The sequence below is a fragment of the Pristis pectinata genome, chromosome 15 (genome assembly GCF_009764475.1).
Source record: "Pristis pectinata isolate sPriPec2 chromosome 15, sPriPec2.1.pri, whole genome shotgun sequence".
Taxonomy (NCBI): Eukaryota; Metazoa; Chordata; class Chondrichthyes; order Rhinopristiformes; family Pristidae; genus Pristis; species Pristis pectinata.
The window spans coordinates 8,025,062-8,037,399 of NC_067419.1; the positions used below are offsets into that span (position 1 = coordinate 8,025,062).

At 47.0% G+C, this 12,338-nt stretch overlaps 1 protein-coding gene across 1 annotated transcript in view; it reads right to left on the reverse strand.

Moving 5' to 3' along the window:
• LOC127578169 (A disintegrin and metalloproteinase with thrombospondin motifs 20-like) overlaps positions 1-12,338 on the reverse strand; it is a 487,994-nt gene that overhangs the window by 162,192 nt on the left and 313,464 nt on the right. The window contains exons 28-32 of the mRNA XM_052029795.1: positions 12,091-12,210; positions 11,449-11,556; positions 5,812-5,976; positions 3,746-4,039; positions 912-1,073 (exon numbers count right to left, since the gene is read on the reverse strand). Coding sequence (XP_051885755.1) covers positions 912-1,073; positions 3,746-4,039; positions 5,812-5,976; positions 11,449-11,556; positions 12,091-12,210 — 849 coding nt within the window. The remainder of the gene's footprint in view (positions 1-911; positions 1,074-3,745; positions 4,040-5,811; positions 5,977-11,448; positions 11,557-12,090; positions 12,211-12,338) is intronic.

Genomic DNA, 12,338 nt, shown 5'->3' on the forward strand with positions numbered 1-12,338 from the left:
TCAATGAACTCTGCACTTGTAGAAGTGGAAGGAATCAAAAGATGCGGGAGAACGGGACTGGGAAACAAATTGGGGAATGGGAGTGATGGGAATACCCCAAGTGGCATCAGAGATGATGGGCTGAATGGCCTCCTTCTATGTCATGAGAAATATGACATGTATTCACTGCTGGTTGCACTTGTATTGTCAGCAGTACAGGGTGTTAGGAGGTGTCACTGAGGGACCTTTAAACAATGCATCTGGTTATTTTGAGGCAGCAGTTTGAAAGCATCAATTGGATTGAGATTCTGTGGAAACACTTGCGGAATTTTGAAAAGCATCGGTGAGTGGCTTCAAGCAAGTGGAAAGTCTAACACTGCAAGTGGTCATCAGGAGCCAAATTTACATGGGGAGAGGACTTGCTTTAAACACACAGTCACAAGTAAAAATGAGAGAGAGGAAAGCTGCACGGTGGTGTGGCGGTTAGCGTGAGGCTATTACAGTGCCAGCGACCTGGGTTCAATTCCCGCCGCTGTCTGTAAGGAGTTTGTACATTCTCCCCGTGTGTCTGCGTGGGTTTCCTCCAGCTACTCCGGTTTCCTCCCACATTCCAAAGACGTACGGGTTAGGAAGTTGTGGGCATGCTACATTGGCGCCGGAAGCGTGGCGACACTTGAGGGCAGGCCCCCAGAACACTACGCAAAAAGATGCATTTCACTGTGTGTTTCAACGTACATGTGACTGATAAAGATATCTCTAGATAATGTTTAGAATAATTGAGTGGACCCTGAAATCAATTGGATTCTGCTCTAAAAGGTAACACCCATTAAGTGCAATCTTCCGAGAGCATGGATGGTTTGGAGTGCAATGGACACAACTTTTGACGTCAGAGTAATTCTGATCAAATTTAATTGACCAATCAGAATACACACCTCACCCCAGTTGCCGTAGTTCCAGTGAGGACAGGCACCAGCATCACAGTGCCTGGCTTCTGCAGGTTTCGCATTCTCATTGCAGGAGTCGGCGCTTCTTCCTTCCACGTCCTGACAGACGACCACCCTCCGCTGAAATCCACCTGTGCAAGTGCTCGAGCACTGAAATGGTTTGTTCGTCAATAAGTAACTCAGGAAAAAGCATTTAAGTTTCAGGGTTTTTAAATCAAGGGCTGAGTTCTTCTGAGACTGCACTGAGAAAATTCATGTCAACATCAACTTTGGGTTCTTAACCTGAAGTTTTCGAAGCGTAAAATGGAATTTCTCATCTGTGGGCTGACAGTGTTAATCTGTTGACCTAACGACTGGAATGTTGGTGTGCACTAACCACAACTTTCCAGAGCTGGGATACTGTGGCAACGTCAGGGTACTTGGGCAGCACCTGCCAAACCTGTGCACTCTACCAACGAGGAGGATGGGGGCATCCAGGCAGATGAAGCCACCCCCCTCTGCAAGCTCTCAGCTAAGTCTCTCGGCACCCCGACTTGGAAGGGTTATCGGCAGCCCTTCACCGTATCTGGGTCTGAATCCCAGACCTCCATCTCCGATGGCACAGTGGAGCTCATTCCCCAGAAGGACCTCAGCGGTTCAACTGCTGGGTCAAGGGTGACAAATGACGGCCTTGTCCGGTAACAGCCACGTCCCCAAGGAATACATCAACACCTCCAATTTCCGTACATCCAGGTCAGGTGCAGCTCTCCACCATTCACTGGCCCTACAACACTACCCATCCTCACCGTGAGCTGTTGGTAAAGGGCAGGCACTGTAGCATAGCGGTTAGTGTGACACTATTACAGCACCAATGACCCGGGTTCAATTCCGGCCGCTGTCTGTAAGGAGTTTGTATGTTCTCCCTGTGTCTGCATGGGTTTCCTCCGGGTGCTCCAGTTTCCTCCCACACTCCAAAGACATACAGGTTAGGAAGTTGTGGGCCATGCTATGTTGGCGCCAGAAGCATGGCGACACTTGTGGGCTGCCCCCAGAACACTCTACACAAAAGATGCATTTCGCTGTGTGTTTCGATGTACAAGTGACTAATAAAGATATCTTATCTTGTCAGTACATATGGGGATGCTGTCTCTTTTTCATTCCGGGGAATGAATGAAGCATTCAGCATTCATAGAGATGCTGTCTCTTCTTCTAACACGAGGGGGCATAATTTTAGGTGATTGGAGGAAGGTATAAGGGGGATATCAGGGGTAAGTTTTTTACACAGAGAGTGGTGGGTGCATGGAACGCACTGCCGGCAAAGGTTGTGGGGGCAGATACATTAAGGACATTTAAGAGACTCTTAGATAGACATGAATGATAGAGAAATGAAGGGCTATGTGGGAGGAAGGGTTAGATAGATCTTAGAGCAGGATAAAATGTCGGCACAACATTATGGGCTGAAGGGCCTGTCCTGTGCTGTAGTGTTCTATGTTCTATGTTCATTAATGCTGGCTTTAGTGTAAAGTGATCTTGGGAAATGGAGGAGAATATTCGAAGTATTTCATGCAAGCTTTGGCCAACATGGCAGGTTGGAAACAGAGCTACGAATGGAATAGTCAGCTCAGAGCAGGATAAATTATCTCCCTTCGTCCAACCATCCAAACAGTTATTTTTCACGGCATTTCTATCTCTAGTCAGCGGACAGATTTTATGAGATTTCTTTTAAGTTATTTTGGAGTCACGCGATATTATGAATGAAAACACAAATCCTGACAACTCCCATGGTCACCCTGCTCTGGACGCTAGCTTATAATTGAAGGGTTCCTGGATCCCAGCTCTTACGCAAGAGCAGGCCTGTTCCATTCAGGTCCTTTTGCCTGTTTGACTGTGACAGTCGATCCTGGTCGTAGAATCACTCGCCTTTTCACTGTGATCAAATCTGTTTTAAAAGTTGCATTTTTTCGTGAACTACTGTGTACCCTGCCCGGATAATGAATGACTGCTTTTAAGTTGCACTGTTAGAGAGATCAAGTGTAGAAGACAAGCTGCTATTATAGACCAAGAGAGTAATACTGACTGCCCTCATACAATGCTTGGCTCACATAGTGTTGTTCAAAGAAACATGCCCCTCTTGAGATAGCAGCACAAACCTAGGTTACATATTCGAGTTTTCTGGAGTGGATCCTGAACCCAGGACCCCTGATTCCGAGTTGCAAGTGCTCCCACTCAGCCAGGGATACCATGTATTTATTGGTTGAAAGTTACGGGCAATGTTCAATCTACACCAGAGACTATGCTCCAGTGTTGTAGAATCTTAGGGTCAATATCACTTTTAATTTTTTTGTTAATTTGTGGAATATAACAAGCCTAAAAACTAATCTTTTCATACTGGTTGAACACCTAACATGTGTTAAAACAGCTTGTGAAGGAATACTGTATGACTGTTAAACTCTCACATGACGAATTATGACTTCCAGTCAAAATCTGCTGAAGATTTTCGTTAATTCTAAAACGTGAAGAATCATAGAGGTCTCATACCACTTGAATCACATCAGAAGCCAAACTGAGCCCACAGCTATATTCATGAGTTTGCCTGCAGTGAATGGTTATTATACTCTCAATTCTCGGCTTTAATCTGTGATTGTTTAGTTCCCTCTGTATTAACATGTGGGATTATTCCATCAAATATCTCTTAAGAGTGGTAGAATCGTACAGCGCAGAAATGGGCTTCTTGGCCCACCACATCCGTGACAACCTTTTTGCCCATCTGTACCAATCCCTTCTGAGAAAAGAATATCAAACTGACAACAGACATTGTGAAGTAAGGTGTGAGCATCACTTACTGCTCCCCAAGGTCCTGTCCTCCACTGACTTGCCCCTGACGGATTGTTCCATACGTTCTGACTGACCACGTCGCGGGAGGGGTAGTCCGCATGGGGCAGCGGGTAGTCATGCTGTGGGAAGTGGCTGGGGTAGTCATGCGGGGGGTACACGGGGGGGCACAAGGCCACACTGCACTCTTGCTCCTCGGCTGGTCTCTCTGTGGCATCGCAGTCACTCTCGACCGTGAGCTGGTGGTGATAGGTGACACAGGCAACTTGACGGGTCACTGTCCCTGGACCACAGCTGGCAGAACACTGTACGCAAGAGAAACAAGCCAACAGTTGGTAGTCTTAGTCACGGGAGATTAGCTTCCTCAACAACAGATTGATGAAGGTAGAGCAGTGGATGTTGTGTGTATGGTCTTAAGTAAGGTGTTTGACAAGGTTACCCATGGTAGGCTTATCCAGAAAGTCATGAGGCATGGGATCCATGAAGACTTGGCTGCATGGATTCGGAAGGTGGTGGTAAATGGAGCGTATTCTGCCTGGAGCTCGGTGACCAGTGGTGTTCCTCAGGGATCTGTTCTGGGACCCCTGCTCTTTGTGATTTTTATAAATGACTTGGACGAGGAAGTGGAGGGGTGGGTTGGTAAATTTGCAGATGACACAAAGGTTGGAGGTGTCATGGATAGTGTAGAAGCTTGTCGTAGGGATATAGATGGGATATAGAAGGGATGCAGAGCTGGGCGGAGAAGTGACAGATGGAGTTCAATCCGGATGAGTGTGAAGTGATACACTTTGGAAGAATGAACTTGAAGGAGGAGCACAAGGTTAATGGCAGGATTCTTAGCAGTGTGGAGGAACAGAGGGATCTTGGGATCCAAGTCAATAGATCCCTCAAAGTTGCCACACAAGTTGATGGGGTGGTTAAGAAGGCATATGGTGTGCAGGCCTTCATTAGTTAGGGGACTGTTTAGGAGCTGTGAGATAAAGTTGCAGCTCTATAAAACTCTGGTTAGACCACACTTGTGGGTTCATTTCTGGTTGCCGCTTTATAGGAAGGATGTGGAAGCTTTTCGAGAGGGTGCAGAGGAGATTTACCAGGATACTGCCTAGATCGCAGAGCATGTCTTATGAGGAGGGGTTGAGCGATGCAGGATGAGAGGTGACTTGATGGAGATGTTTATGATTATGGAGGGCATAGAGAGTGGACAGCCAGCGCCTTTTCCCCAGGGCAGCAATAGCCAATACCAGAGGACATCCGTTTAAGGTGAGTGGAGGAAAGTTTAGGGGAGATGTCAGAGGTAGGTTTTTTACACAGAGAGTGGTGGGTGCCTGGAGTGCACTGCCAGGGGCAGTGGTAGAGGCTAATGCAATAGGGACATTTGAAAGATTCTTAGATAGGCAGATGGATGTAAGAAAAATGGAGGGTTATGGACTGTGTAGGAGAGAAGGGTTAGATTGATCATGGGGTAGGTTTATATAGGTTGGCACAACATCGTGGGCTGAAGGGCCTGTACTGCGCTGTACTGTTCTGTGTTCTATGTTCTAACCTTGTACAAGAGTTTGGCCCATGTTATGAAATGGAAATCACAGCATGAATATGTACGGGAGGCAGATTTGACATTGACTTTCACAGAATTGCACAGAATATGCAACACGTCATAAACAGGCTCTTTGCCAAACTATCCTGTCTTGATGTTCCCATCTCCACAGACTTTGAGATGGGGAGATCAGGACATTGAGAAGGAGTCAGCACACAACTCAACAATGTTTCACCACTGACAATGACCTGTTGATCCCCTGCATGTGATTTCTTCTATAAACACTGCAAAAAGGGAATAGTTGAGGAAATCAGTCAACAGTCAACAACAGTGTCACCAGTCAACAACATTGTCTACTCTACCAAGAAGATGATGCCATAGACAGAGCAAATTATTCCCCCTTTAGCAGCCTCCACCCACTCACAAGTGAAGCTATTCAGTGAGTATGTCGACTCATCTCCATCGCCACCGTGGTTACATGTTCAAGCTTGCCACGGCTTTCCATCACTGATGTCCAAGGGAGGTGGAAGCTGAAGTACTTACAGATGACCATTCCCCAGCACGCCACTGCCCGCAGGGACTATAACACATCGATGCTTCGGGAGGGCGAGGCAAGTGAGCGCAGAACAATTCATCGGCTACACCGCCCTGGGCGTCTCTGCAGCTGACGTATCGGGCACGGGTTCCTTCCCCACAGGTGACTGAGCACTGCAACAGTAGGGTCAAAAACCACATTTCAGCCTTCAGTATTTCAGCCTTCCAACTTGCAACCGGAGCAAAAGAATCAACATCAGGGAAACAATAAAACCTTGATATCTTAAATCGGTACACTTGACAGAAAATATCATGAGAGGGATCCCATAAACTTTTCAGCAATGCATAAATGTCACTTGTAATGTTTACACGAGGTTCCTCCTCCCGGGACACTGCAGGACTGCACTGAAATGCAACACTAATAGGACATAAATCACTTTGTTTCATGGCACATCCATTGTACTGCCTATGTTTTGGAACTCAGTGGTTCATGGTTGGATTTCGGTTGGGTTTGCAGAATATGCCAGAAAGCTGTCAAAAGCTGTGGTCAGACAGCAGCATAAGGTGTGTTAGTTACCTGTTTAGTTCATCTCTGGACAGGAGACTACAGCAGCTTCCAAATATTAAATGCCAAAATATGCAGACATATAATAAACCAATATTAATGTTAGTGCTGCTGATAACTTTGACTGTCACTAGCAGTGCTTATGCTGTGCTATAGGACAGCTATTAAGCTCTGTATGTATAAAGAGATTGGTAGCTATCCTGCAGCACAGCATAAGCACTGCTCCATCAACAGTTCTCTGTAAGATTGGTGCCACCGTTTCTCTCAGTGATCCTTGGTCATTGCATGTTCTGGCTGCTGCTTGCTTCCTCTAAATCCTTATCAATCAAACTACCTAGTCTTCAATGGAAAGGCAACAAAGAAAGGTGGCGATCAGACAGGAAAATAGGTCTGCTCGGCTGTCCCATTGTGTGGTTACTTGAAAATAGTGTTAGAGCATCTGAACGATTACAACGGAGAGAGAGAGGGAGAGAGAGTGTGAGAGAGAGAGAGTGCAAGAGAAAGAGAGAGAGACAGAGAGAGCACACATGAGAAAGAGAGAGATGGAGAGAGACACAGAGAGAGACAGAGAGAGCGCACGAGAGAGAGAGGGATGGAGAGAGACAGAGAGAGAGACAGATAGAGAGAGCGTGCGAGAGAGAGAGACGGAGAGAGACAGAGAGAGAATAAGAGAGAGACAGACAGACAGACAGACAGAGACAGAGAGAGGTGATGGTTATGGGATTACTTGCTCCATACTGTTGCGTTGGAAGGCAGTTTAACTTGGATCCACATCCCCAGTTTTTTCTCTGCCATCTCAACAAAATTATTTCTGGAATTGGCTTTCAGTGGGCAGCATGGACAGGAGGGGCTGAAGATGCTGCTTCTGTGCTGTGTCACTCTGCGTTCCACTTTCCAACAACTCTGCGTGAAAAGGAAGTGAATCCCTGCCTCTCAGGATACGAGTCCACTTGCCTCTTAACCTTCTCCCTTCAGGGAGAATATTACGAATTTTCACAACCTTTCCTCATTACTAGAGTTCCTCCTCCTGTCTAACCTTCCGATGAATTTCCTGTGTACCATCTCCAAGCCTCTTGTATCCCTGCATGATGCCCTGAATCACCCGCAATACCCCAGCTAACATTTACAAACATTTCTGCGTTATCTTCTTGCTTTTATATTTAGTCCCCCTATCTTTAACCTTGTGACTTTATTAACCACCTTATTGCCTTCTCTACCACCTGTAAGGAGTCAATGGACTTGTGTCCACACCTCCCGCAAAGGTGCCCCCCCACTCCACCACTTCATCCTGAAGCCAACAACTACCCATCACTACCCAACGGCTTTGCCAAGCTTCACGCTTGGGCAGACCAGCTTCTCGGCAAGCGTGGAGAACCGGCGAACTGCTGATGAGATTTCGGACTCAGCCCTCCGCACCCCTCACCAGATGGAATTCTTAACTGGTTTCTCAGACATAGAACACTGTGGACTGTTGTAGTCATACTCAGATACAGCGTGGAAACTGGTCCTTCAGTCCACTGAGGCTGTGCCAACCGATGGCACACCGATTCCAGTTCGCTCCCCACCCAACACATTCCCGGCACCTCCACACAGATTCTACCACTCACCCACACACTGGGTCATGGACAGCTGATGATTAACCTACCAACTCACATGTCTTTGGGATGTGGGAGGAAACCAGAGTACTTTGGGGGGGGGGGTGGGGGGGTGGGTGGGGGGAAGGAATCTCAAGGAGAACGTGCAAACTCCACGCAGACAGCACCCAAGGTCAGGGTTGAACCCGGGTCTCTGGCGCTGTGGGGAAGTGGCTCTACCAGCCATCTCACTCTCCTCACTCTGCCACTGCTGATTAAAACATGTTGTGCACTTCCCGGTTGTGAAGACTTCCACGTTTCCTTATGACACAGAAGGAGGCCATTCAGGCCACTGAGTCTATGCTGGCTCACGCAGCAATCCCATTCCCCCACCAATAGAACATAGAACAGTACAGCACAGAACAGGCCCTTCGGCCCACAACGTTGTGCCAACATAGCTATTCCCTCCTACCTACAGAATGCCCATATCCCTCCATTTTCCTCTCATTCATGTGCCCATCCAAGCCCCTCTTAAAAACCCCCAATGAGTTTGCCTCCCACCACCCTATCAGGCAACACATTCCAGGCATCCACCACTCTCTGAGTAAAAAACATACCCCTCTCATCTGCTCTGAACCTACCCCCGCTCACCATAAACACATGCCCTCTGGTATTAGATTGCTCAATAATGGGAAAAAGATATTGCTTGACCACACTATCTATGCCCCTCATCATTTTATACACTTCCAACAGATCACCGCTCAGCCTCCTCCACTCCAGAGAAAAGAGTCCGAGTTTGTCCAGCCTCTCCTGATAGCACATGCCTTCTAATCCAGGCAGCATCCTAGTAAACCTCCTCTCCTCTAAAGCCTCGACATCCTTCCTATAGTGAGGTGACCAGAAGTGCACGCAATACTCTAAATGCTGCCTAACCAGAGTTCTATAGAGATGCATCATAACTTCTTGACTCCGATACTCAATGCCCCTCAATACTCAATATTGGTATTGGTATTGCTTTATTATTGTCACTTGTACTGAGGCACAGTGAAAAACTTGTCTTGCACACTGATCATACAGGTCAATTCATTACACAGTCCAGTTGCACTGAGTTAGTACAAAGTGCATTGAGGTAGTACAGGTAAAAACAATAACAGTAAAGTGTCACAGCTACAGAGAAAGTGCAGTTCAATAAGGTGCAAGGTCACAACAAGGTAGATTGTGAGGTCAGAGTCAATCTCATCTTCACTGTAACCTATTCTCCGCACTTTCCCATCAATCTAACACTCACCTACACTAGGGGCACTTCACAGCAGCCAATTAACCCACCAACCCGTATGCCTTTGGGATGTGGGAGGAAACCGGAGCATCCGGGGGAAACCCACACGGTCACGGGGAGAATGCGCAAACTCTGCACAGACAGCACCTGAGGTCAGGATTGAACTGAAATCCTGTGAAGCAGAGATTCTATCAGCTGCGCCATTGTTCTTTGGATCTACAAATCAACAGTCAAAAACATGTCACAAAGACTCTTTAAAATGATTATCGGAGGTGTCTTTTATGAGGGGAGTCCACCTGTGACTGGCTCAGAACACCAAATTAAAGTCTGCAGCTTACAATGGCACGGATTGCATGTTGCTGAAGCAAAGACAGACCCGACAAAAGGGATAAAGCAGAATGTGGGTCTCCAATTTGAGGGTCCGACACTGATAAACCAGACTCTTCACTCCCTGATTCACTCCCAATTTAAGCAAATGACAAGACATGGCATGTAAAAATGGCACTGTTGCATGTACAACTGGGGCATATTTTTAGAGATTTCCACCAGGTGGTAAATCGAAGTGCGGTTACTGCTGCTGTCTCAGAGCTCTAGGTACCCAGGTTTGATCCTGACCTTGTATGCTGTCCTCGTGCATTCTCAGCAACTGTGTGGGTTTCCCCCGGGTGTTCCGGTTCCCTCCAACATCCCAAAGACATGCAAAGATTTTGGAAGGTTGAATCTAAAGGTTAATGGCAGGACTCTTAGCAGTGTGGAGGAACAGAAGGATCTTGGGGTCCATGTTCACAGATCTCTCAAGGCTGCCGTGCAGGTCGGTAGGGTTGTTAAGAAGGCATGTGGTGTGTTGGCCTTCATTAGTCGGGGTATTGAGTTCAAGAGCCGCCAGGTAATGTTGCAGCTCTATAGAACTTTGGTTAGACCACACTTGGAGTATTGTGTTCTGCTCTGGTCGCCTCATTATGGAAAGGATGTGGAAGCTTTAGAGAGGGTGCAGAGGAGATTTTCCAGGATGCTGCCTGGATTGGAGAGCACGTCTTATGAGGATAGCTTGAGCGACCTAGAGCTTTTCTCTTTGGAGAGAAGGAGGATGAGAGGTGACTTGATAGAGGTGTACAAGATGATAAGAGGCATAAATCAAGTGGACAGTCAGAGGCTTTCTCCCAGAGTGGAAATGGCTAACACGAGGAGGCATAATTTTAAACTGACTGAAGGAAGGTATAAGGGGGATGTCAGAGGTAAGTTTTTTACAGTGGTGGGTGCATGGAATGCACTGCCGGCAGAGGTTGTGGGGGCAGATACATTAGGGACATTTTAGAGACTCTTAGATAGACACATGAATGACAGAGAAATGGAGGGCTATGTGGGAGGGAAGGGTTAGATAGATCTTAGAACAGGATAAAATGTCGGCACAACATTGAAGGGCCTGCACTGTGCTGTAATGTTCTATGTTAATTGGCTGCTTCAAGTTACCCTTTAATGCAGTTAATGGCAAAAAGAGTCAAAGGATAGTTGACAGGCAAGTATGAGAGGGAGTAAGTTGCAGGGGTACAGGGAGATAAGGAGAAGGGGAGTGGAAGTAACCAGTTTGTTCCTTTAGGAGCCAGTATGGATCCAATGAGTCAAGTAGCCTCCTTCTGTGTGGATAAAGCACTGGCCTCCTCATCACTACATGGCCTGTGTCTTCCACTTGAACTCTGTTTATTCTGCTTTCAGACACTGATTCCTCTGCCTTGGAGGTACAAACAGTTCTATTTCACAACACTCGCTCTCTCTCCCCATAGTTCAAAATAAACAGCATGCAGTCACACTGATACCATACCACATGTGTTCAACTCATCAGCTTTTACTTGAGGGCTATTGAAGAACTCAATTTCTTTAATCCAGGCAGGCACGGTAGTGTGGCAGTTAGCGTAACAATATTACAGCGCCAGCGACCCAGGTTCAATTCCGGCCACTGTCTGTAAGGAGTTTGTATGTTCTCCCCGTGTCTGCGTGGGTTTCCTCCGGGTGCTCTGGTTTCCTCCCACATTCCAAAGACATACGGGTTAGGAAGTTGTGGGCATGCCATGTACGCGCCGGAAGCGTGGCGACACTTGCGGGCTGCCCCCAGAACACTCTATGCAAAGACCATTTCACTGTATTTCGATGTACATGTGACTAATAAAGAAATCTTATCCTATATTATAATCCTGAACTTTGATACAGTTTGTTGTTAAAACAGAGTCACTTACGGGAGTCCAGGATCCAAATCTCCACTGGGCCATCGTCCCTCTCTGAGTGGCTTGACTTGGAGTTGGGACCATCTTAGGAGGTTCTAAACAGGGAGGCATCTCACAGTCCTGGACGGAAATGAACATTTGTCAAGAACAACCAGCAATTCATTCTGAAGAGGGCAGAAACCAAAGTAGTCCATCGCGGTAGTGTAATGGTTAGCGTAATGCTATTACAGCGCCAGCGAGCCGGGTTCAATTCCCGCCGTTGCCTGTAAGGAGTTTGTACGTTCTCCCCGTGTCTGCGTGGGTTTCCACCGGGTGCTCTGGTTTCGTCCCACATTCCAAAGACGTATGGGCTAGGAAGTTGTGGGAATGCTATGTTGGCACCAGAAGCATGGCGACACTTGAGGGCTGCCCCCCAGAACACACTATGCAAAAAAGATGTATTTCACTGTGTGTTTTGATGTACATGTGACTAATAAAGATGTCTTATTTTACAATGGGGGTTTAAGGTCTGGGGAAGAGGAGGGGGTAATCTGTAAGTTCAGTTCTGTAGTTGAAAATTTAACCCCCCAATTTCAAGAGCTCAATGTTAAAGGCATGACTTATTTACTTTAACGTATCTTACCCCAGCAAAGGGCTGGAGAGATTCCACTTTACCTGGTTATCTCTTGGGCGCGTTGCAGCATTGCACTCTCTGTCGTCTATAACTGCACCAAACGTCCCGACCACACACCTCACTGCTCGCATGCGATATCCACGGCCGCAGGTAGCAGCACACTGGAGGAAGTCACCAAGAGAGATAATTAGCAGCTGGCTGTGTGAAGATATATCCTAAGAAACTGCTCCATCAAAACTAAACACTGGATACAAGCTGTAAACCCTTCCATGCACAGTTACGTGGAAGC